We start from the raw sequence: 26,290 nt of genomic DNA on the forward strand, positions 1-26,290 counted from the left end.
TATATGTTGTCTACTTTCCAGCAGACGTGTGTGCTATAAAAACTGTTATCTGAGCTGTTTGTGCTCCTCAATGGCTTAGCTGGCAAAGTGCAGGCTTCCATGATGCCTGGACCCACACCATAAAACATAAAAGGCAGTTATTGACACCCCCTAGGAAACGGGAGTCCTAAAGTTCCTCTTGAACCTACCTATCCTGAGTGGCAGTACAAAGAGATTCCACCACATCACAGATTCATGCTAATTATCACACAAACTAAGGGCCCAATCCTGCAAAGGGATGGGATGATCTCTTGTGATATGCTGAGTTCCCTCAACTTCTATTGGATAACAGAGCACTCAGTACTTCTCACAATCAGGCTGGAAGCATTGGGCAAAAGGGGGTTGTTTCTCTTAGTCCACATTTGTTTTCATCATGTACCTGGGTATTCACAAAATCCATACATTGGCTGTTTGTATTTTAATGTGAAACTTCGAGTGGAACCAAGAAGTCTTTTTCTTAGACTGAGTAGTGCACTTCTGTTGATCTTCTTACATTGAACTTTATGTTCAGGAAAATGTATACTCTATTTTTTTAGCAAATTACCTCCATAATCACATGGCCTGTTGACTGTTAAGTCCATAGTTATCAAATCATTGTCTACTGTACATTCTGTATAATGCACACAATTCAATATTAAAATGTCATTTAAATGCATTACCAATTAAATTAAGATATACATATGGAAGGAACTGAATTGATATGATCCGAAAATCTGCAGCTTTTATAGGTACTGAAACTATCTTAACATGAAAAACTTCTTCTCAATTAAAAAGATTTTCTACAAGACACGATATACTTTAGCTTTTTGAAAGAGTCACACCATACTGTTCATGGAAATAGTGTGAAGTGGTATTTGTTTGCTGAAAGAAAAGCGTACAGTGTGGAAAAGCCTACAAATAAGAGATCCATGAATAAATATGTATATAAAAAGGATGAACTGAGTAAAAATGGAAGAGAAAACCACAGGTCTAGTCTGCCAAAAAGTCCCCCCAAAATTCTTCAGTAAGATCTAAAAATGAGGACGTTTTAAAGACAAATAAGACACAGTATCCTCTCCTCTCGACAGTTCTGTTTCCATCAGGCAGTCTCCTGGCCCCTGCAGAAGGACCTCTACCTTGGTATTTAATCATGTTGTCAGAACATAAACCAAACTGGTGGACACCTGGATTCCAGCTTTCCCAGATGCTAAGGCTCACTCTAACAATTTCTTGTTGCTCTGAGGGCTCCTCTTGCTGCTCGCCTTCCCCTGCTTCTTTCATTTATCTTTCTTTATGTGCTTCCTAGTGAATAATGCATGCTTTCTGTGCTCTTAAAGTATGGTACATTCCAAACCTCTTACCGTTTTTTCTTTCTCTCTCTTTCGCTCACACACACACACACACACACACACACTATCTTTTGATTAGCTTATAAATTAAGTTTAGTGGAAGTTCTCCAAACCTTAGAAATGTTTTGCTTCCTGGTTATAATCCTAACTATCCTGTGAAATTCTGAAAGCTTTGAAAAGCTACGTGCAAAACAGGAAAGCATTTTTGAATCCAAATACTGGAAGAAGATTAACGTAGTGGATTGCCCCACTCCCTTTCAGACATAACAGCTTTCTAAAGAAGCATGTTCACCTGTGCACCATGGGGCATTTTAACATGTATGCTCCTTGAGTGTGACATTGACTTTTAATTAAATGCGCTGGGAATATTTTAAAAGATAAATGTTATATTTGCAAGTCTGGTTTTCTATAATTTAGTGCTTAGCTTCCTACTGGATAGACTGATTGATTTATTTGTTGGTATTCGAAACCATTGAAAAATGCAGTGACTTTTTATCAGCAATTTTTTTTATGAACATAAATGTGCACTTTGGAGTGAAGGGGCAGTCAAGAAGAGGCTTAATGTAGCTGTTTTCACCTGTACAAAATGTGAACATTATTTTGCTGGTCCAGAGGAAAATAGTCCTTATTTTTGATGTATTTAGTTGCTGCAGTCCCCAGGGCCTGTTTCTGCTCACGCTGAAGAAGTCAATGAAAATCTCCCATTGACTTTGAGCAGGATCAGTCCCAACATATACCCCAAAAGTATGTTATAAAATATGACAAAATTAATACAGTTAGGTGCACAGTTGTGGGAGAGGAGGGTTGTTGCTATTTTTGGTGGGGTTTTTTGGTTAACAAAAATGCCCTGCACAATAGGCCTCATTCCTAACCTGCGCACAATCTGTAGGCATTAAAGATAGTTTGGTCTCCACATCTTACCTAATGACATTGCCAGAAAGAGGAGCCCTGTTCTGACTGTTTGAATTGCCCAGCTGTATTTCTTGACCTGTACTCTTGTCACTTTTTCATGGCTCTGCGGTATGCTCTCAGCCCATCTGATATCTAAGATTCACCGGGTTATCACTGAGTTTGGACATGGTTTAGACTTTAGGTCTGCGTGAATTTTACTACCACTTTCATATAGTATATTAATATATATGGGAATATCTCTACCCAACTATAAGGCCCCAAACATGTGTGCTGTGTAAAAGAGTCCTTGTTCTGCATACTCAAACTAAACGTCGAGTTGTAGCCTTTATAAATTTTATGCTTTGCAGTATCTTGGCAATTGGAAGCAGTTAAAAACTAGTTCAGCTCTTCTCCTAAGTACAGCCAAAGACGTGCTGACAAGTTATTTTTGTCAAAGGCATAATTTATTTTTATATTTTTTACTGAATTTAGTAGTGATGAAAGGTGCTGGACTGACAGCCCTGGAGACTATAATAATCTGTTTGTCTGTCCTTACACTGTTCAGCCAGTGACCTACAGGGCCACCTCTAGGCCTGAGAGGCTAGTTCACGCTCCATGCTCATTAAATCTTGCCCTTCTGCTGAGAATTCAAGCAAGGATGCCAACTGTGTTTGAGAAGGTGAACATCTGTCCATTGGAACTGGACTGAGACCCACTAATGCATTTCACACAGGCCACTGAGTACCTTTCATATAATAGCTATTCAGTCAGGGCTGCCCAGGGGTGGGGCAAGTGGGGCAATTTGCTGCAGGCCACCACAAGAGTTTTCAGGGGCCACAAAAAGAGTTTTCAGCGCATCTTCGACGGCAGGTCCTTCAGTGCAAATGAAGGACCCACTGCCAAAGGCCTGGAGCTGCTTCTGCTCTGGGTCTTCGGTGGCAATTCGGCGGCGAGGGCTCCTTCTGCTCTGGGTCTTCAGCAGCGGGTCCTTCACTCGCTCTGGGACCCACCGCCAAAGTGCCCCAAGACCCCAGGCCTCCTGACTCCTGTGGGCGGCCCTGTATTCAGTCACTGTCTACCTGGGTGGGATTTCAACTCTCAGCCTAGAGGTTAAATTCCATGTCCCCTACCAGTCACCTGTGTCATCCAGTCCCCTAATGGTAATAATTTTACAACATTTATTTGCAATGTACTGTGCATGTTTCATCACATAGCTGAAAAATAGCTCGTTGTAAAGTACCATAGTGTTGTCCGCTGACCCTTGGGAATCTGAGTATGCAGTACCTGCATTTGTTATGGGATCATGATTAGGTGATATTAAAAGGAGTGTTAGAGGCGAATCTAACAGTTGCTCACAGGCACATCCATTAAGCTAAGGTGACTCAGGGTCAGAATTTTTTAGTTTGCTAAATTTTGGAAGAAGATTGGTTTAATTACTCACTTTGGCACAGGGCTACTCTCATTGACAATTTCCCTGCTTTCCTTTGTGTGCATTTTCTCCTTTCTTAACAGAATCAGGGCTTGCATAAGTTACAAGACAGAACCATATTAAGCTTGTTATTCATATAAATTACATATATGCCATAATATCTTGAATTGGTAAGAAAATTAGTATCTTTTATTCAGTTGCATATCTTTGCTAGTATATTTGTAAATAAGATTCTTCTTCAAGTGATTGCTCATGTGTATTACATAGTAGGTGTGCATGCTCACCACGTGCACCGGTGCCAGAAGCATTTTCCCTTAGCGGTATCTGTACTGGAGGAGCACTGCAGTGACCCCTGGAATGGTGCCTGTATATCCCACTATAAGGGGAACCATGGGCTCCACCCACCCTCAGTTCCTTCTTGCCACCAGTGAAGGTAGTCGGACCTTTGTGCTCCAGCTCTGCTGCAGCCTTTTCTTCTCGACCTTAGTGGTACCGTTCGTGGATTGTTTCTCCAGTTGTCCAGGATTCAAGTCATACGACTCCTGTCACTGCTCTGTGCCTAAGAGTGACCCGCACGCTGAGTGTCTCCACTGCCTGGGTGAGACTCACATCAGCGACGGTTGTAAGATCTGCAGGTCGTTCAAGCCAAGGACTAAGAAGGAGAGAGACATTAGACTTGGAGCTCTCCTGATGGAGTCAGCACTGGCCCCAACGCCAGCACACCAATTGGACTCGGCGCCGGCCACCGCCTCATCAGTGCATAGCAAGGCCCCTTTGACCAGTCGGCACCACTCTCCCTCCAAAAAGCAAGAGAAGGGACCTCCCTCACAGTGGCTCCGTGACAAGGAAAATGGGGAGGCTGGTCCTGCGTTGGGTTGCCCTCGGTCCCCCCTGGGCTCAAGACCTCCAACTTATGTGGAGTGGAGCAGCCTGGCACTGTCGGCCCATGCATCCCCACCGGTATGGCTGGCATCAATGCCAGAGGCAAAGCAGGCTGCGAAGGACATTATGAACCTTCCAGTCCTGAGCACACAGACGGACATGGGCCCCAGGTCTCATGGCAAGCCTTCATTGGGTGCCCACCAGACCTCCCCTGCCAGCCACAGTTCCCACTCTGAGGATCATTCCCCGCACTGCTCAGCACACAGTGGCCGCTCATCTTGCAGTTCCCGCCCACCCTCAACGCCAGCCAGATCATCCGGGTCGCCATTGGGACGGGAGTCAGAAGGACCCCTGACACCTCCTGCCAGTGAGCATAGGCACCAAGAGAGGCTCCGAGAACACTCCCCTGCGCAGCGTGTGTACTGCAGCCACTCTTGACGGGATAGACATCATTGTTCCCATTCCAGCTACCGATCAACTAGACATCGTGCTTGAGACTCCCCCTGGGGTACCTCAGCAGTGGGGCACCAGACCTCGTGTCGCCATCACGGGTACCGAAGTAGTTCTTCGGGCGAGTACTATTCCTCGACATCGAGGTCCAGGTCCCGAGGGAGATGGCATCACAGGCACCGTTCCTACCGCTCCCGGGACACCGAGCATTCGTCAGCGACCTTGGCCTTGGTACCTGGCCATTGATCCTCGGTTCATGCTGTTCAGCTGGGACAGATAGTGTCACTGGGCTTTCAGCCGGGTCAATGGCAAGGGGCCCTGTGGCAGAGACAGTGGTGCCACTGGGCACTGTGGCCACCGATGCCAGCCCGGACAGGGGCTTGTTCGGTCGCCAGAGTGTCTTAGCCTTCATCAGCCTTGTCTGGCTGCTTATGAGACAAGTCGGCAGACCCGCGCCTGGACTCTGATCTGGGGCTCAACACCCCGACACCGACCGAAGCTCTTAGCTCCGTGCAGGTCCTCTCCCCGACACTGGATGACACCATGTCGGTGCCTCCACCATCAGTCCCACAGGAGGACTTCAAAGCACACCAAGACCTGCTCAAGCGGGTGCAGCTGCAGGCTGAGGAGATGGAGGGTCCATCTGATTCCCTTTTCAACGTTCTGTCTCCCTTGGCCTTGGCCGCGTGGCTCTGCCCCCGCACCAGGGTATTGCCAACATCTCCAACACCCTGTGGCGAACCCCTGCTTCCTTTGCCCCTATCTCCAAGAAGGTGGAGAGGAAATACCTTGTGCTGACCAAGGACCATGAATACCTCTATTCCCACCTGGCACCCAACTTGCTCGTGGTGGAATTGGTAAACCACAGGGAGCGACAGGGCCAGCCTGCACCCATATCCAAAAATAAGGACGCCAGACAGCTGGACTCCTTTGAGAGAAAGCTTTGTTCCTCTGTGAGTTTCCAACTTAGGATAGCCAACTACCAGGTCTTACTGAGCAGGTATAAATTTAACCTTTGGGAGTCTCTGCCTAAGTTCAAGCCCCTCTCCCGAATCAGGATAGGAAGGACTTCAAGTCGCTGGTGGAAGAGGGGGCAATGGCAGCTAAAGTGGCCCTGCAAGTGGTGTCGGATGCAGCTGATAGTGCGGCCCACTCGATGGCTTCTGCGATTTCCATGTGCAGGGCATCATGGCTCCTGTTGTTGGGAAGGCGCTCTTTCCGGACCAGATGGACTTCAGATTGCATGAGATGAAAGATTCCCGCACTACCTTGCAGACCTTGGGCCTCTACGTCCCTCTGGCTACGGACAAGGCTAAATCGATTCCAGCAGCTCAACCTGCAAGGAGCAGATACGAGCCCCCGTATAAAAGGCCCAGAGACCAGAAACGCCAGTCTCAGTGGCAGTCCCACTCTGCCCCGCAGCCTGGGCCCTCCAAGGGCAAGAGGCAGGGAAAGAGGCAGTTTTGATTATTTGCAGGGGGGCACTGGGCCCGTTGCTAGGGAGACCCCCTATTTAATAAAGCTTGTGTTCTGCACCGATTGTCTGCCTTCCACAGGGCGTAGTCCTGCATAACATTGGATCAGTGGGTCCTCAGTACCGTTTCCAAGGGCTACATGTTGCAGTTCACCTTGCCCCCACCAAATCACCTGCCCTCCAAAGTGACCATGGGGGACCCAGAGCGTGTCCGCCTCCTGGGGCAGGAGGTGGACTGGCTACTGCACCTGGGGGGGGTGGAAAAGTACCTGTAGAATTCCAGGGCAAAAGGTTCTGTTCCCGGTACTTCTTGATCCCGAAGGCCAAAGGCGGCTTCAGGGCCCTCCTGGACCTGCGGAACCTAAACCGGTTTCTAGTCCGTTCCAAGTTCCACATGGTATTCCTGGCCTCTACTATCCCCTCCTTGGACCCCCGGGGACTGGTACGTGGCCCTGGACCTTCAGAACATGTATTTTCACATCCATATATTAGAGGGGCACAGGCACTTCCTCTGCTACCAGTTTGTAGTCCCCCCGTTTGGCCTATCCATGGCACCCAGGGTCTTTACGAAATGTATGGCTGTGATAACGGCCTATCTTAGGTGGGAGGGTTTACAGATCTTTCTTTATGTGAACAACTGGCTCCTCAAGAGGGAATCCCACTCTGAGGTATAGACCCATGTGGAGCTGCTCCTATCGACATGCTCTGGTCTCAACCTAGTGGCGAATGAGACCAAATCAGCATTAGTTCCCGTTCAGTGCATAGAGTTCATTGGGGCCCTGCTGGACTCCACGAGGACCACAGCCTCTCTCCCTTGGACAGGTTCAAGACCGTAAGGGATCTTATCGCCTCAGTCACGGCTTTCTCAGTAACCACGGTGAGGGCGTATCTTCGAATTCTGGGGCACATGGCGGCATGTACATACGTGGTCCGAATGAGACCCCTCCAGATCTGGCTAGCGTCCCAATTCTCTCAAGCTCAGGACAGCCTAGACAAGGTGCTCACGATTCCCTCCCTGATACTAGCTTCCCTTCAATGGTGGTCTTGCCTGAGCAATATGCTGCAAGAAGTTCCTGTTCGGGATGCCAGCCCATCCACAGACCTGGTGTCCGATGCTTCGGACCTCGGCTGGGGAGCCCACACAGGGAACATGCAGACCCCAGACCTGTCCCTTCACATAAATGTCAAAGAGCTCAGGGGAGTGCAATTGGCGTGTGGGGCTTTCTACATGCACCTCTGTGGCAGGGTGGTCAGAGTCCTCACAGACAACACTGCCGCCATGTACTACATCAACTGGCAAGGTGGGATGCACTCCCTAGCCCTCTACCAGGAAGCCCTGAACCTATGGGAGTTCTGTATAGCCCACGATATCTCCCTGAGGGTGACCCACCTCCTGGGCATCTGCAATATGCAAGCTGACCGCCTCAGCAGGTCTTCTTCTCCCAGTATGAGTGGTCACTCCACTCAGAGGTCACTCACTGGCTCTTCTGAGAGTGGAGAGTACCGCATATCGACCTGTTCGCAACCCACCAGAACCAGCGTTGCCCCTGGTTCTGCTCTAGCATTCCCCCCAGTTTTGCTCTGATGTGTTCCTCCTACGGTGGTCAGGCCAGCTCCTCTATGCCTTCCACCCTCATTGCCACCCTCATTGTCCTTCAGAAGGTGACACCATGAGAGTGATTCTCATAGCCCCAACATGGGCCCATCAACACTGGTACAGGCCCCTCCTACGCCTCTTGATGACCCCCCTGAGGGCGCTGCCGCTCCACCCGGACCTCGACTCCCAGGATGAGGGCCACCTCCTCCATCCCAATCTGGCCATGCTCCACTTGACAGCATGGCTGCTCTGTGGCTAAATGGGGAGGAGAGCAAGTGTTCGGAGCAGGTAAGGCGAGTCCTCCTGGAAAGGAGGAAGCCGTCCATGCGTCAGATGTACCTGGTGAAGTGGTATAGGTCCGCCAGGTGAGCGAGTGAGTGGGGGGTCTCCCCCTCAATCACACCTCTGCACCTTATCCTAGACTACCTCTTATCATTTAGGGCCCAGGGACTAGCACCTGCCTGAGTCAGGGTGCACCTGGCAGCCATATTGGCCTTCCACCCGCCGGTGCAAGGGCATTTGGTCTTCTTCCACTTGATGACCTTCCATTTCCTGAAGGGCCTTGACCGTTCATTCCCATATGCTAGACCCCCCCATGCCACAAGGGGACCTAAACCTGGTCTTATCCCGACTCACTGGACCTCCTTTTGAACCCCTGACCATGTATTCCTGGTCTCACCTCTCATGGAAGGTGGCCTTCCTTGTAGCGATCATGTCAGCCAGGCATGTCTCGGAGCTTAGGGCCTTAACCTCGGAACCCCCTATGCCTTCTTCCGCATGGATAAAGTCCTGCTCCGCCCACGCCCGACGTTCCTCCTAAAGAGGGTCTCTGCCTTCCTTATGGAACAGAGCATGTTTCTTCCCGTGCTCTGTCCTAAGCCCCATCCCTCTAACGAGGAACACTGCCTCCACACGCTCGATGTGCGTAGGGTGCTGGCTTTTTATCTGGATCGGAACAAACAGTTCCAGAAATCCTCACAACTCTTTATTGCCTCGGCCAAGGGGGCAACCTATCTCCACCCAGCAGCTTTCCTGCTGGATCACTTTGTGCATACGCACGTGCTATGATCGGGCAGGGGTGCCCCCACCACCGATCGTTAGGGCGTACTCTACGAGGGCTCAGGCTTCATCAGCAGCCCATGTAGCCCATGTCCCTATCCAAGACATTTATAGGGCGGCCACTTGGGTCTGAATTCACACATATACTTTGCATTATGCAATCGTCTCCCACTCTAAGGATGATGCCGGATTCGGCAGGGCGGTATTTAATCCCGAACTATCGTGAACTCCTACCCACCTCCAGCAGATATTGCTTGGAATCACCTACAGTGGAATACACAAGAGCAGTCACTTGAAGAAGAAAGTACAGTTACCTATTCCGTAACTGGCATTCTTCGAGATGTGTTGCTCATGTCTATTCCACACCCCACCTGCCTTCCCCTCTGTCGGAGTTGGCAAGAAGGAATTGAGGGTGGAGGGAGCCCATGGCTCTCCATATAGCATGATATACAGGTCCCACTCCAGGGGTCGCCGTAGTGCTCCCTCCAGCACGGATACTGCTAAGGGAAAAACTTCCAGCACCGGTGCACGTGGTGAGCACGCACACCTACTGTGGAATAGACATGAGCAACACATCTCGAAGAACGCCAGTTACAGAACAGGTAACTGTCCTATGTTTGACATTGATAAGTAGAAAGTAAAACACATGCTGAAGATCTAGTTGAGAGTAATACATAAGTTAGTATAACCCGTGCTGCTGGTTGAGATGGGGTGTATAAACCCTGCACTAGGACTCAAGGGGTTAAAGGATAGATCTGGGCCCAGACAACCTCACCCAGCCGCAACTGTAGAGCATGCTCCAGATGGAGCTTAAAAGGAAGCCAGACAACTCAGAAAGGGGCAGACAAGGCAGGGAGAAAGATATGCCCTGGGAGCTCCTAAGAAGGGATTCTGCAGCGGCTCTTCTAGGAAAAGAGGAGCCATTCCGGTAGCCCTAGACAGACTAAAGGTGCCGTTGATACCTTTTCTTCAGCACCTGTTGTTATAGATGGAAAAGCATGAATTATGGAATAGGGGGTAGGAAGTGGCCCAGATAGGGTAATTGTAAGGCATTCTTGGGTGTCTGGCCCAGGGACCTGGGTAGAGCCTGGGCTCCCCTACCAACCACCCTTTACACTAAGGCGGAATTGCCCCCCAACCACTGGGTGATGCTTCTATCAAGTGGCAACATCCCAACTTGGTGGAGAGTGTGAGCATTCACCCTGGGTCTGCTGTAAGACCTTGAGAAGAAGAACTGGAAGGGAAGAAAAAGAGAGGAGAGAGAGAGAGAAGAAAAATGCACTTCAACAAATTTTTGAAGTGGCTCGTGGACAGCCAGCAGCAACAGCAGCAGAACCAGGTGTTCCAACGTATGACTGCCCAACAACAGCAATAACAGCATATCCAGGAGCAGGCAACACAACAGCAGGAACAGCAACAAAGTCTGCTTCAACATGTGATAGCCAATTTACAACCCGCAGGGGCAAATGCAAACATGGTGGCCGGTACCTTGATCCCCACCACAATTACAAACGTCCCTGTAAGACTCACAAAAACAGGGCCAGAAGATTACTCCAAGGCTTTCTCAGTCACTTTCAAGAGAGTCATCACAGCAACTTGATGGCTATCCGAATACAGGGCTGTTTTGCAGGCATCATATCTTACTGGACTTGCTCAAGCTGTGTACTGGAACTTTGATGCCACAGAAGCCCAAGACTATGCTAAGGTCAAGGTGGACATCTTGGACACTTCTGTATCATGGCAGAAAACCCCCCAGTAGTGCTTCTGTTGGGAAAGATGTCCCTTGGGGACCTAGTCGTGAGCAGTGACCAGCATTATGGAACACTCTTGGCAGTGACTGCAGCCCAACAAACAGACAGGGGGACATGTGGCCAAACAAGTGGTGCTGGAACAATTTATGCAGGTTCTCCCAACTGCAGGGGTGAGAGTGGGTGCTACAACATCGGCCTGAGACATTGGCTGAGGCAATCAGGCTGGCAGAAAATTACTTAGCAGCTGCAGGCCTGACAGTGGGGCCACTCAAGACCAAAGATGCTCACCCCAGCTGACCTTCCGGCCTGCTGAGGGGGCAGCTCATTGGGGAACTGCATGCCAGGTCTGGCACTCCCAGCCAGTCCATGGCTACAACAAAGCCCTGGAAGAAAGGGTGAGAGGAGAGACTGGTCCCGAAGAAATACCTGCCACAAGAGTCCCACCTTCCCTGTGCAGTCAGGAGTGGGAAAAAAGCCCCTCAACTTAGACTTACTTTTTTGTGCTAGCAACAGGTCATTTCTGCTGTGACTGCTCCTTCATGGATTGCTCCTCTGGGCAGGCATGGATGGCAGACACCTGGGTTAGAAAAGCGGCCTGGCCAAGAATCTAGTCTCCATGTAGATCATCGGGGTAGAGGTGACAGCCCTAATAGAGTTGGGGTGCAGCCAAACACTGATCTGAAGACAACTAGCAGGACCCAGAGATAACCTGGGAGAAACCTTCTACCTCTAGTGCATGCGCAGCAAGTAGGCCTATATCCCACAAGGGAGGAACAGCTCACTGTAGGAAGCTGCATGAGAAAAATACCATCAATCATGGTCCCCACTCTGGCCTTTCTGGTGATTTTAGGTTAGATGTTTAATTTTCTTGAACCAGATTTTTACTCAACTGCCAGTACATTGTAAAGTGCAACACTTGAATTTACTGTATCAGGAAACTGACTAAAGAGTTTCACCAAAATGGATATGACCCCCAAGTTTATCTAAAACAGAGGTGCACTGTTAGCTGTTGAAAATTTGTTTTCCATTACTTAAAGTTTTATATATAGTCCATATCTGTCATATATCAGATTTTGAAAGCAACTGTTCTGTGGACTTCAATGGTGATGATAAAGTATGGAAATGTGGGCAGTTAACAATACAGTGATGTCATAAAGACTCAGGCATGTTCTCTCTGGCAAGAATAATCTACTAATGCTAAGAATTCATCAGGCTTGGGTTGGGCATAACTAGATGGATTTAAATTTAGATCAGAGGGAAAGCTGGCAATTATCATGTTCTTTAATTATAAGCAGCTGAACATGACACAGGTAGCCACAAACTTTTCAAACAGCAACACAATCACTTCAGAATGGCTAGTAATCTAGAAGTCTTTCTTTTTGCAACATTTAGTTAAAACTGTCTAAATATTGAGGAAAAAATATTTTATAACATCTTAGAATGACATTAGCATTAAAATAATACTGTAGAAATGAACTCTTTACACAGAAGCACTACAGAATCTAGGATCACTATTTTGGCTATTCATACTACAGTAAAAGCAGCAAAGAATCCTGTGGCACCTTATAGACTAACAGATGTTTTGGAGCATGAGCTTTCGTGGGTGAATGCATCTGACGAAGTGGGTATTCACCCACGAAAGCTCATGCTCCAAAACGTCTGTTAGTCTAAAAGGCGCCACAGAATTCTTTGCTGCTTTTACAGATCCAGACTAACATGGCTACCCCTCTGATACATACTACAGTAGTGTTTGCAAGTAATAGCACTAGACATCTTTTACCATTTTGATGTACAGAAAATCTTAGAGCTATAACACATTTTCAAGAATAACTGAAAGCTGGCATTAGAATTTGTGAATGCTGTAGAACCCATTTGTTTGAACTTTAATATCTGTTAATAGTGACATTGAATGAAAGTCCTGAATTGTTTCAACATGTTGTAGTGTTCAAATTTCAGCCTAATTATGGGCATCATCCTGTGGCCATTCATGGTTACTGCAGTCTTCCCATTGGCTTCCATTGGTGAAGAATTAGACCTTAGGAGGATGTCGACAGTCAACTTTTTCTAATGTGATCTGCGTATCCTTTGTTGTTGATGTTGTTTGAATTGTCTTTGGAAAGATGCAGGTTTTCAGTAGCATTGAAGCTGACCCTTTGAAAAGCAGCATAACACTTATTTTACTCAGTATAGTAGGATTTAATAGCCATTGTTAAATAGCACATGTTGTAACAACATCAGTACTTCCTTCACAAAAGTAGGATTTATTCCAGGCCTTTATTGGGAAAACTGTGTCTGTAATGCAGCTTTCCTTAAGATTCAGGTTTTTTTCCACTTGGCTACATTGTCTCTGTTCTGAAAACGACTTTCCTATACTTTCCACCTGTAACCGGAATCTTCTCTCTGGAAACACTTTAATATATTTAGAAAAGACTATAAACACATTGCAATATCATACACACATGGGTTTGTGTTGCTCCAGCCCAGCAATAGCAATTATGCTATATGTTCACCTTGATTTTAAGGCTCTCTGTTATAACTCTCTCTGTGTGCCTTAAAGCTAAGGCTTTCTTCTTGCCTTTTGCAAAGTAAAATTCTATTTAATGACACGTTTTAACATAGGTGTTATAAACAATAAGAGCAATCTTAGATTTTTCCAAAACAATACAATCCTCAAGAATCAGCCTATATAACCAGGTTTATTCAGTTAAATTTTGTATTTAAAATTACTTGTTTGAATTCATATTGCAATATTTTATTAACCTTTATCATTGTATGTTTAGTAAAGAAATTACACACAAAATTTCACTTATACAATCATAGTATTTACAAGAGTTAATATTGTAAAAAAAGAAAATTCAAAGACATTTTCCAAAATTTAACACTGGAGTCTAAATGATAATTATAACAGATGTTCTAAGTGGTACATAGTAATATAATTTCATTAAAACTTCTATGCAGGATAAAGCAATCTGCAGATTAACAAACCTCTTATAGTAGATGAAGGTGACATTAGATTATTTGATTGCAATTTTCAAATACCAACTTTTGCAGTACTCTTATTGATTATATTAAACAGACCATGAAAGGAGTGAAAACTGAAATCTACTTTACTCTAAGAACAGACAATGGGGCATGGGAGAGTGGGGGCATTTCAGAGAAGTAGACCTCTTTGGCAATTCTGCATAGAACAATTAAAGCCTGGAAACTGCTCTTCTTTGTGTGCTTAACACATGTTGACAACAGTGGTTCCATGCATGGATAAGAGCAGTGCATGGTTCTTAGATACAGAGGAGTGAAACACAGGAGCCAAGACTGGAGATGGAGAGGCTTGGAAAGTGTAACCATGGTTAGCAGGGAGGAGGGGGAAAGCTAGAAGAAGTGGTGTATTTCTGCATGCCATAAGGGCAGCACAACTTACACCATGTACTGCTCTGTTTGTCTTGGCAGATCTGTGTGCGCGGATCTGGCTGTGGGCGTGATTCTGCCAAATATGGTCAGTGTTTAACCTACACCCATGTATAGATCTCTAGTTATGCGTTTTGTCTACCATTTGCCCCTTTCTGCCAGGCCAATACAGCTCTGGCTTCCTCACCATTTTTTTACTGGACATAAGATATAGTAAGTGACACATACCAAATGTTTAGCTGAAACTGCAGGATCCAAACCACTTAGTCAAAATTTATCTGAGCCAGAAACTCAGATTAACCAATGTATAATATTTGAATGATTTCTCAGAACCTTTTAGTGACAGTTCCAGTCACAAATTTAGATTAGCAAAACTATATATAGTTACCTAACAATATGGACTATACCATTTTGCACTTTGGATTGCCAGTCTTTCATGTATATGGTATAGAATGCCTCTGAGTGACGTTAAAAGTGTGTCATTAGCTGGCTCTTTGGCTTTGACATGCCACTGTGGCATCCTTTCCATGGCCTACCCCTAGAGTGTGATGTGCTTTTCATTTCACTTAGAGGCATGCCAAATGTTACAGAACACTGCAGTCCCCTTTCATGCTTTTATAAGCCATTCACATCCACTTGTGTTCTCTCATACTTCTGATGGTGAAACCATTAAATGAATGTTTAATTTACATTAGTAACTTCTGTTAATTCATACTTGTAATGACTTATTAAATGAAGATTAAAATCAATATTTCATCTGTCACAGATGTTAACAACAATGTGGATGGGTGCAATTGATTCATTGTTCTATGGACACATTCTTACAGAAATTGTCACAATTCCATGTGTTTCTTAAGTGCTGGATTTTACACAAGATCTCTTAGTTATGTCAAAGATGGGTAAAATCACAAGCAGGCAGGGAGCTCCCTATTTACTATGCATCTGAGGAGGTTCCTATAAGTTGTTTATTACAGCAAGCACTATGCATATTGAATATTTTGTACTCATAAAAAGTAGCACCGTTACACTCACGCTGGTTGGACTATCAAATACACTGAACTTCAACCTCCAACTTCTTGGGAAGCCACAACCTTTGGAGGAGATAATTGGTAGATGGGGGGTCTCTGGATGGGTGGAGATGTCTTACTTCACTTTTGAGGGTACAGAGAGTGCTGTGGCACAAGTAGCCCCTCAAATGCATAGGTTGTTTCACCTTCTGGGGCAAAATGTGCAGATTTCAGTCTAGAATCAAAATCTAATTGTTTAAGCATCCTGTTGAATGTGTGGTCTCCTTTTCCTTGCGTTGTTTATCCCACCATCTGTTATACTGTATGTGTACCCGTCCCTATTTTCTCTTCTCCCAACTATGCCGTCGTTTTGTCCCACAGCCTGATAAAATCCTTACAAAGTTTTACAGTGTTTTTTGCCTTTATGCTCCTTTGTCTGGAATGTATTTTAATGACTCCCCCCATCCCCTTCCTCCCCTTTCCCTCTTTTAAATTTTATTTTGCTGCCTACTTTGTGGGCAGACCCTGTTGTATTTCACCATTTTATTCTGGCGTGTTTTCTTCTTCTAGTCAAGCAGTTTTCTGTTCTTCTCTTAGAATTACACTTTATGACTACCAGGCCATGTGTAGAACAAACAAAGAGAGTAGCGACAGTGCCCATAGCTTACTGGACGTAAGTATAGTTAACATTATGAGCACCCTTCCATAAAATCATCAGAAAATTGTTGCAAATATATATATATATATATATATATATATACACACACACATATGATGTAATATTTTGATTGTAGTTATTGCAAGCCTGTTATTGCTATTTGGAACTATTAAAGCTCTTACATTTATTGTACCATCCCATCCCATACGCACTATGGTTCTATATCAATAAATCCACTGTGTGAAGGATTTATGGGTCCAAACTCTTGTACGGTAGCTTTTTCCACTAGCACTACTAATGCTAAGAGTCTGTCAGCATGTTATTTGTCCCATTATGAACACCTACTCTCATAACTTCCTAAATTAACAATAAACATTTGCGTTAGGCAAAGATCTGGAATTTTTAAATATATAATTTGTTAAAAAAAAGCTTTGGGAGGTTTTAATTATAGGGTGGTTGGTTTTGTTAAAGCCTTCAAGTTAATGTTTTCTGCACCTTGTTTTGCACTTCTGCAGTACACTGAACAACAGATTTTTCTAAAGTGGAATTTCACTGACCACTTCGTCCTTGTTCCTGTAACTAGCTCTGCATACAGACTCCTGTGCCTTCTGAGAACCTGGGTGAAGTCAAATGTATTCCACCTGAGCAGACCCCTGGTCATTAAAGGATCAGAGCTGCAGTTAAGAATCGTAGGGTGTTCTATAATAGAAAATATTCAGTTTTTTTTAAAAGCCAGAATGGACCATTAGATTGGATGTATATAGTTGAATTATCTCATTAGTATTACAAAATGAATTGTTTTTAACCAAATTTGTTAGTATTTAGCATGAAAATTGCATATATAAAGGCTGCCACAAAATAATTCCAAAACTGAAGGGCCCTATTCACTGATACCATAGACTCTAGAAAAAGTTATTACACAGATTTTTTTTGAATGTGCCTGAGTACAGATATGCAAGCTAAACCTAATAGTTCTGTCAGCATAATTACTTAAACAGCTAGGTAAATGTTTAAATATTAGGGTGATGTCCAAATATCTGTGTATAACTTTTATGCTCTGTTGAATAATCATATGCATTTTACCGCATTTTCATTTATCTATTTGCATGAGCCCACATATTTTTAAATACCTGAAAATATGGAATTGCTGTACACATCAGCCTACAACATTTCCAAGCAAAGGTGTGACCTTAGAGACACTTACTGTCATATTGGGACTATATAGCACTATGCAAAGCAGTAAGTGTTTTCAGGATCAAATTGTAAGTTGTCAGCTAAATGATATGGAATGTTCTGAATCAGATTTGCATGAGAGATATAAAATGTCTGTAAAGTAACAGCAATGGGAAAAGATGAAAAAGTTTTTCTGGGGGGAGGCAGAGGGTCAGTTCAGTCTGGATCAGCATCCCAGAATGGGGAGCTGTACTATCGTAACCTCTTTGGTATGCAAAAATTATATCTCAAAAGCAGGCATTTTTGCAAGAGATAGTCATTACTCCCTATTTCTGGTCACACTGGGAATACTGGAAGAAAAACCTTTCTTGGAAAATTGTGGCATATGCTGAGACATGTGGTGAACATTTTCTATCAAAGATAACCATTTTTTTTTTTGGACTCTCAAAAGAGGTTTACATCTATTTCACTCTGAAGGATGGGCAAAGCTTCACTCAGAGTTTATTTTATCTCTGCTGGTTCACCCATCTCTAATTATCATGATTGTAATGAAAGTATAAAGAAAATGTAGGCTGAGAAGTTAGGGCCAGATTTTAAAAAGCAGCTCCTTTGTGTCTTAGCCCATAGCTTTGCACAGGCAAATCGCCTGTTAGGCACCTTACAGTACAATTTGCACGTACAGATACTGTTCATGTTCACATATGTGATATATTCCCACCTCATGTGTACATGTGTACAATTACAGGCACAAGTAAGACTGGTCTTAAGGCCCTGTTGAAAGTTTAGGACTGTGTACGCCTTTTCATATTTTAAATAGCGCAGAAGTGGAACACAGCCATCACAGTATCCACAGGTCTTAAAGAGACAGTGTTCCACCATATCATCTGCTCAGGACGAGTGACTGTGCAAAGCTGGAGATGGGGCACAGTCAGGATTTGTAGAATACGCCTGTAGACCATGGGATTAAAATAATAGAGATTAGAAATGGACAAGAGACCTATAGATCATCCAGTCCATCTCTTTGTCAGTGTAGGATTGTTCTGTACAGTACAGTTAGTTTTAAAAGTCCCAGGTGATGGGATTTTTGGCCCTTCCCTTATCAGACTATTCCACAGCCAAATAGGTCTCATAATAAAGATATTTAGCCTGAGTTTTCCTTATCTTAATTTCACTCACTACAAATTATACCTCCGTGAGCCAAACTAATAAACCAGTGTTAACAAGGGACCTGTGCAAGGATAAGGGCCACCCAGGTGGATCCCTTCGCGAGATCATGACATTAAATGATTCCTCTCCCTCTTTGGTGTTAGGACATTTCAAATATATATGTACCAGTCAGTACAACTGATTTTAAAAAGTGTCAGAACAAGTTTTCCATCAGAAAATGCAGTTTAGTCAAAATTAAACATTTCATGGGAAAGTGTCAATTGCCATGACATTTTCACCAGAAAAACATCTAAATGAATAACTTTGCCATTCTTGTTTCATTTTGATAATATGGCAAAATTTCAATAGCATCAAAATATTTCAATTCAGAACTTTTGCAACATTGTATTGATAATTTTGGAACATTTTAATTATTTTTTTATATTAGGTTAAAATATTGCATTTATTTTATATTGTTTTTACATTATCAACGTGAAGTGATTCAACATTATGGAAAAAAATTTCAGAATAAAGGATTTTCAGATTTTTTTGTGTGTGTGAAACTATGGAATTTTCCAATTTTGCATTAAAACAATTTTTGAACTGTCTGAATTTCCCACTGAGTGGAAATTTCATTTTCTGACCATCTCCTCTTTGGTCATCACTTAGCTCTTCAGTTCATTTATTTTTTCCTATAAATAAGTCCTTCATAGGTCAAGATTATGTTGATCTCAGGTTATATTTAAAGTCCTTGCTAGTTCTGCACCACTTCAGCATCCCATTCTAGCAGTGATGTCACATACACTATACTGCAGTTGGCTGTGGGTTGACCAGCCATGTGCCAAAACCCGCTCTGTGGTCTCTGAAAGCTTCAGCTGGGAAGTTACTGCTGCTCAAAGTTGCAATAACTCATGTAAATTGTATCTTGAATTCCCCTTCCCTAAGAGAGGAAATGCTGTATATAGCATCCTCTGGGTAATGAGGGTTGTTCTGTTTCTCTCTGCACAGCATATACCTAGGGGAGAACATGACCCTGAGCTCTTAAAAAATGGCATTGTTTAGTTAAATATCCTCTTCACCTGCCAGAAATCAGAAATAAAACAGTTTAAGCTGACATTCCATTCCTTTTCCATTGCGCCTAGGTATTCCAGATGTTACTGCAATAGGGGCCTTAGTAAAGTGCTGATTCAGCAAGGTTCTTAAGCATATGCATGACTTCAAGCATCTGAGTAGTTCCATTATAGTCAGTGGGACTATGCATATGCTTAAAGTTATGCCTTGATGCTTTGTCATCTAAAAGAAGAACTCAAAACAGCTTACAGAGCTGAAAGATCTATGCACAAATATGTGAGAGGATGGACTTCAGGATTTCAGATTTCAGGAAACTAACTATTCTGCATGAGTTACCCAAAATGAATATTCCTATTGATAGTTTATGTAAAATATTTAAAATGTATAAAACATGATAAAAATCAAAGTGATCATTTTACTTCAATTTAAAGTAATTTAATTATGAGTTCAATTAATTCCCCACAAAACACAGGAAACATTAATAAATATTTTAACACTCTGAGTATTCCCTGATGCTGGGCTTTCAGAAAGGCACAGATGACTTCATGCAGAAAAAGTAAATTCAAGCTGTGTCAGTTTTCCTATCCCAATTACAATGAAGGGCAGCGAGGTGAGGAATAGAGATTTACATTGCAGAGAGGCAACTCTGTGAATTACAATTTGAAAACGCTTGAGTGATCTAGCCGTACTACTCCCTCCACATTAGCCTAGGAAATAGTAGCCCCTAGAGGTAAAATATTTAAGTATCATTTGCAGAACTTCCTTGTTTCTCAATGATAACTCCTACATTGGATCACGTTTGTTTTACTTGTAAAGCACATTTCATGACTGTGTAGTTTGAATGTTTTAAAATGTTGCCATTGAGATACAGTATCTTACTTTTTAAGCTCCTAGTTAAAGCTCTGCTACTTTTTGACATGATACCCATATGTTTCAAATACTATTGTCTTTATATAAAGCCTTCAGTTAAGGTACAAATACTGTATGTTTTACCTTTTTATTAAATGAGTTGCTTCTCTTCAGCCTTATAATGCCTTCTTTGCTGCAGTAAAATGGATAATGACTGAACTTGTCGTGTAAGTAAATTTTGTCAAGAATTTAAAGAATATTTATACTTTTTTGTCCTACATACTGAATTATTTTTAAAAAAGTGTTATTAATTCACTAACATTTTTCTTTATTATTAAATCTCTGGTGTAAAAGTCTTAGAAAATATATACTATAGGAATGTATAATTGCAACTTTTAATAAGTTGTTCATGGTTGTCACTTATATCCTTATGTCTTTGCTTAGCAGTCTAGCAGCTTGCAATACGCAAACCAAATTTATTATTGTGGTTACTGTTAAATTTAACATGAATGTCTGGCTGTTTTTAGTGCTGCTTGGGTGGGCTTTAGTCAATAGAACAAACTGTCTTAGTGATTCATTGTGTTATTTTGTGATTTCATAAAGTATTCTATAGGTTGGACCCTTTAAAACTTATGCCAGATCAAGGTGTGCTTGTCACATGTTATTTAATTGTTAACTTTAACTAATCCCAACATTGTTTTAAATGAACATAGATGATGCATTAGTGGGCATGGACTTTTGAAAGAAATTGGACCTATTGCCTAAAAAAGCACATGGAAGAATCACACAAAAGGAAGGAGAGCTTTAAATAAAATCTATTTTGTGTTATTATGGAAACAAATCACTTAGAATATTCTAAGATGTGTGTTTTATTATTGTACTTTTCAGACAGCTCAATTGCAGGCTTAAATGTAATCTCTCCATAAATAGGAAGCAATCTTTTCTCATAACTATTTTGTTTTAATTGAAAAGTATCATGAGCTTTTGAAAAGATAGTTTGAAGTATGACCTTGGAAACTGTAATTAATTGTCTGTTAACAGTCTGCAGAATTGAAATACGTCTCTTAAAGTAAATATCAGAAAAAAATCATATTGCAAGTGAGATTTTGTTGCTGGTTGTAACAACATCAAAAATTTCAAGAAACCCACTTCTCCTATTCTGAATTTGAAAATTTGTAGTCTCTTGTCATTAAGGTTAACTTTGCATGTTGGTTTCACATTAATTAGATTTATAATAAAAGCTTGATACATTTCAGTTGACTTTTTTAATAGTAAACCTACAGTATATTTTCATGGACTAATGTATTGTCTCGAGAGATAGATAGACCAAAAAACAAAACAAAACTGTTAGCCACTGGTTAATGAAGTCCATTCTCCGACTAGAAGTAAAATAATACTTTATTATTTAAGATCCTGGAATAAGCATAAGAAAGTATTTTATTTGTATTTCTGTATCATGGCCAGGAAAGTTCTAACCATATGGCTTTTTACTAGAGAATCAAAATATTCTGTATGATGAAGAGTAACTATAAATAATGGTCAACTGTAAAATTGCTGTGGGCTGCCATGCACTGGGAATTTTAATGAGCTTTCTCATGTAAAAGCTCTTGATTATAAAATGATGTAGTTACAATATCTTGATAGTGTTAATTTCAGAATAACTTTTCACTGGCAAGATAAAGCCTAGTGAAAATATAACAATAGCAAAAGATAACTCAGGAGTTATGCCAGCAGCTTGAACATCAGTTTCTTGTTTGCTTTTATTTGAAATGGGGTGAATGGTATCACCGTACTGACAGTTTAAAGATAGAACACAGAGCTAATATTTTGGAAATGTTCTATGTAATATGAGACATTTTGATCATTTCTTTAGGTTCTTGGTGGAATTTAATTTGTGCAGTTGGTGGCACTCAGATTTAACACCAAAAGGTAAGTGTAAATTGTGCTTATGCTCCTAACGAAAAACATTCTAGATTTAGTGGCACTTTTAATATTAAAATATACATTGTGTTTTATTTACTGTATTAATATTGTTAATGGTAAATTTTTGTCTGTCATCAATATTATATTCTATTTCAGCTTTTATTCTGATAGTTTAGGACTCAGTTATTTTACATATACCTGTGTGTGTGTGCTTGTGTGTATTTTTAATACTGCAGTGAAATTACAATGTATTAACATAAAAGCAGAACCTAAAATGCATCTGACATATAAATAATATTAAGGATGATTTTGTGAAGGTGTTTTTTAACAAAAAACAGAATACAATAAAAGAAGATGAATTTTTTTCTGTTCCAATATTTTTTCTTTTCTAAATTAAAAACAAAAAAAACCTTCCTGCTTAAAGCATCAACATTAGTCTCATTCTGTTTATAGCACGTATTGTATAGAACTGGTCAAAAAAATTCTGATGGAATTTATTTTCTATTGGAAAATGCTGTTTCATCAAAATCAAAACATGCTGTGAGAATATGTCAATTTAACAATTTCATTTAGGAAAAAAACGTGAAAAAATGTTTTTATATGGTCTAAATATTCCATGTTGACCTTGTCAGAACAGAGCGCTTTGATTTTTTGTTGTTTCAAAATGACTTTAGTTTAAAATTTGTTTTATTTTATAGTCTAACAACACTTTTATAATCTACTATAATTTATAACAAAGTTAAAACTGGAAATGTTTAGATTTTGTGGAATCTGTTTGTTTTTTTTAAAGTCAACATTTTTGTTTCATGGAAACTTGCCATTTCGTTTGTTCTGATTTTGAATGAAACAAATTTCAGAATGTCAGAATTTCCTGCAGAATGAAAATTCCAAGTTTTGATCAGCTCGTGTGCGTGTGTGTGTGTGTATGTGTATATATATAAAAATCCTTTTTGATACTTTGGAATTGCTATATGACAATTAGAAAGAATAGTGTTATTAAACTGTTTATTACAGTAGATAGCTTAAAAAATTGTCGTTTGCCACTATAACAATTAAAAATTCTCTATTTCAAGGCCCAGATCCTGAGTTACTGATAGCACAGATTAGGAGCAAGGGATGCACACGTAACCTTTCATTCATCTTTGATCCTGGATGGATTCTGTTGCCTCCTCCTTCACATACCCAGGAACCTATTAGTTCAGGCACTCTCCTAGGACGGGGGAAGACATGGGCTCAGTTCCCTTCTCTGGAGCAGGGATTGAGACCTGCGTCTCCCACATCCCAGGTGAATGCACTAACCACCAGACTATAGTATTTTCTATGGTGGATCTCTCTCAATCTCACCTATTGAAGCTGTTCTACTTTGTATAAATAATTAAATGGTCATTAGCACAGGAACTTGATCTTGGATCTCCATCATCCTAGCTGGTGGCCTAATTACCAGACTGTAGAGCTTTGTTCTCTCTGGCCCAATGACTAACCATGTATTTTATAAGAAATTGAACAGCTTCAGCATGTGACACTGGAGACCCAGAATACCCTAAAGCTTGGTGGTAAGGGTGTGATCCTGGAAGGGGGGAAGAGTTCAAGTACTAGCTCTGGAGCAGGAATTCAAACCTGGCTCTCAAACATCCCAAGTGAGTGCCCTAACCATTGGTGTTAAGGGGACCACTGTCCCCTGCTCTGGTTTTGTGAATCTAGCTCTTTGCTTTTATTTTAAAAAAGGCTTAAAATGCTCAGAAACCAAATGTTTCTTTTGTCTCAAAACAAAATGTGCGTCTGTTTTTTTTCTTGATTTTCCAAAAAGTCTGAATTTTCATTTTTGGTTCAGGTTGAACTGATTTTTTCCCCATTTTTCTGGAACTTCCAGCAAACCAAAAGATCAATTATTTGCCCATCGCTAGTCCTGATGCAGCCCATCCAAATGGTGCAGGCATCACATTTGAAGAGATGACTTTATAATTAGTACCTCTCTTTAAGTGTCTGTGTAAGTAAATGCCTGCTTTGGTTTGTAGGTATGTTCTAGCTACCAAACACCACTAATAATACTAACTTGCAATTTTCTTTTTTCCCCTAAAACCAAAAATTTACCATTACTTTAGTGAATAAATACAGTGTGAATGAGGGACATCCATTCATGTTTTAGCTAAAAATGTTGCGTGTAATTATACACTTCACCTGCTCCATTTCCTTCATAAATAGGAGTATAGAAAATACCCACTCATCCTGCTCACTGAAAAGCTATCATTTTTATCTAACTAGTTTACCTAATTAGAATTTGGTGATCTGGCAGTCATTTGGAAATTGGCTTGCATTACCCAAGATAAATGAAAGAAAAAGTATTCTGAAAAGCAAATGTTGAGGTATGTTCTTACAGATGCCACAGCATTAGTACTATTGAGAGTTACAGTGATCATGAATATACCTCTCTACATTCAAACCAAAGAACTCACGCAGTAGCAACAAATTCCTTTGCCTTTCTTAACAATGCCTCATAGATCTGAGGGTAAAATTGCTTGCTGCCCAAAATATGACAAATATATTGTGTGCATTATTATTGACACCAGATCTGCTCCAATCACCTGCCAGCTCATCAACTTCATAGTAGGAAAAATATTTTTACCTGCAGCATGGAGCCCCATAACCTCTCTGACACTTGTGAATTAGAGACGGGAGAGGGCTTCCTAAACCTTGGGCCCCTCAATCAAGGAACCAGAGAAATCTGAAACTTTCCAATCCCTGGCAGCTTCGTAACCTAGGTCGTAACCTATACATGAGGAAATAGGGATCCAGAATCATAGGTGGGGATCACACCAACCACTCTCGAGCAGCAGATGTTCACCAGCCCAAATGGAGAGAACAGGAGAGAAAGGGGGGATGGTCCAGATCCTTGCCAGTTAACCTCATCTAGGTGGCCAGACCCAATAAAGTGGTCCCTGACAGAGGCAGGACCCTATAACGTCAGGTGATTCCCTCACTCTAGTTTTCACGCCTTTGATTATAAAGATTTTTTCCATCATAAATTCCTGACAGGTGTAAACTGAATTTAATTTTCAAATCTACTTAATTATTTAAATGTAAATCTTATTCATGAAGCGTGATGCACAGATTTCTATGGATCAGCTATTTCCCACTCTGTAGAACAGTGTCAGATTAGTTCCCCAGGTGCAAGACACAGAGGCCTGGTCTACATTCCAAAATTAAGTTGACATGAGTTAGGCTGACGTACAGCCCTGCAATCATTATTGCAGTTTCTCATGTCCACATTAGCTCCTTCTGTCAGCAGAACGTGTCCTCACTTGGAGCGCTTCCACCAACTGAAGTGGGGCACTGACAGCCAGAGACTCCCCATCCCAGAGTTGACAGCTGGAGACCCCCTCACCTCCGCCCTAGTGCTGGGATTCCCAGTGCCAGGGTTGGCAGCCCAGACTGTGGCCACCTCCCGGTAAGGTATTGGATTTGGGGAGGAGAGCCTGAGGGATTTCCTCTTCCCCCCCAACTTAATGCCTTGCCAGGAGTCAACCAGCCTTGGGCTCTCTTCCCCTCCCCCCCAAAAAGATCCCTCATCAACAGGTGATGTAACACAAACACTTCATCGCTTGAGCTACACCCACTTAAGTGCTACGCCTCTCCTGGAGGTGAGGTTATTAGGTTGATGTACTGGGCAACTTACATGGGTGGGAGCACCACTGTAGTGTAGATTCTTACATAGTTAGGTCGACGTAAGCTCATAGGTGCTGGAACTGGGGAGAGGGGGGTACACGCCCAGGCTTGAAGTTGTTTCCATTGTACACAAGGTTTACAGTTTGATTTAATAGCTCTCTCCACCCCCACTATAAAAATTCTTCCAGCACCCCTGCATAAACTGCCTTACAATCAACCTAACTCTGTAGTGTAGACCAGGCCAGAGGTCAAGTTTTCAAAAGTACCAGCATAACTTAGGAGCCTAAGTACCATTTTCAAAAGTGCCTGTGTAAAAAAGGATGAGACATATCATATGAATCTCCCCTTTCTCTGTCTTCTCATCTCCCTCCAACAATACCCTGCCTAAGTTTAATGCACATGAGAAAATTTGTTTTTGTTTAGCATGTAAAAAATAATATAGTTCAGAGAGAGAGATATTCTACTGTCTCTCTTTGACTTACAAACCCAACTTTA

The 26,290-nt window shown here is 42.2% G+C and overlaps 1 protein-coding gene across 4 annotated transcripts in view; it reads left to right on the forward strand.

Annotated features, from left to right (window-relative positions):
* CACNA2D3 (calcium voltage-gated channel auxiliary subunit alpha2delta 3) overlaps window positions 1–26,290 on the forward strand; it is a 733,714-nt gene that overhangs the window by 682,650 nt on the left and 24,774 nt on the right. For 2 of the 4 annotated variants that reach the window (XM_032794295.1, XM_075073101.1), the window contains exons 32-34: window positions 15,910–15,985; window positions 20,384–20,436; window positions 22,083–22,138. In XM_032794295.1, the coding sequence (XP_032650186.1) occupies window positions 15,910–15,985; window positions 20,384–20,436; window positions 22,083–22,138 (185 nt within the window). Of the gene's footprint in view, window positions 1–14,347; window positions 14,394–15,909; window positions 15,986–20,383; window positions 20,437–22,082; window positions 22,139–26,290 lie in introns of those variants that run through there. The other 2 variants (XR_004375600.1, XM_032794301.1) reach the window with 2 other exon arrangements.

The sequence above is a fragment of the Chelonoidis abingdonii genome, chromosome 17 (assembly GCF_003597395.2).
Source record: "Chelonoidis abingdonii isolate Lonesome George chromosome 17, CheloAbing_2.0, whole genome shotgun sequence".
Classification (NCBI taxonomy): domain Eukaryota; kingdom Metazoa; phylum Chordata; order Testudines; family Testudinidae; genus Chelonoidis; species Chelonoidis abingdonii.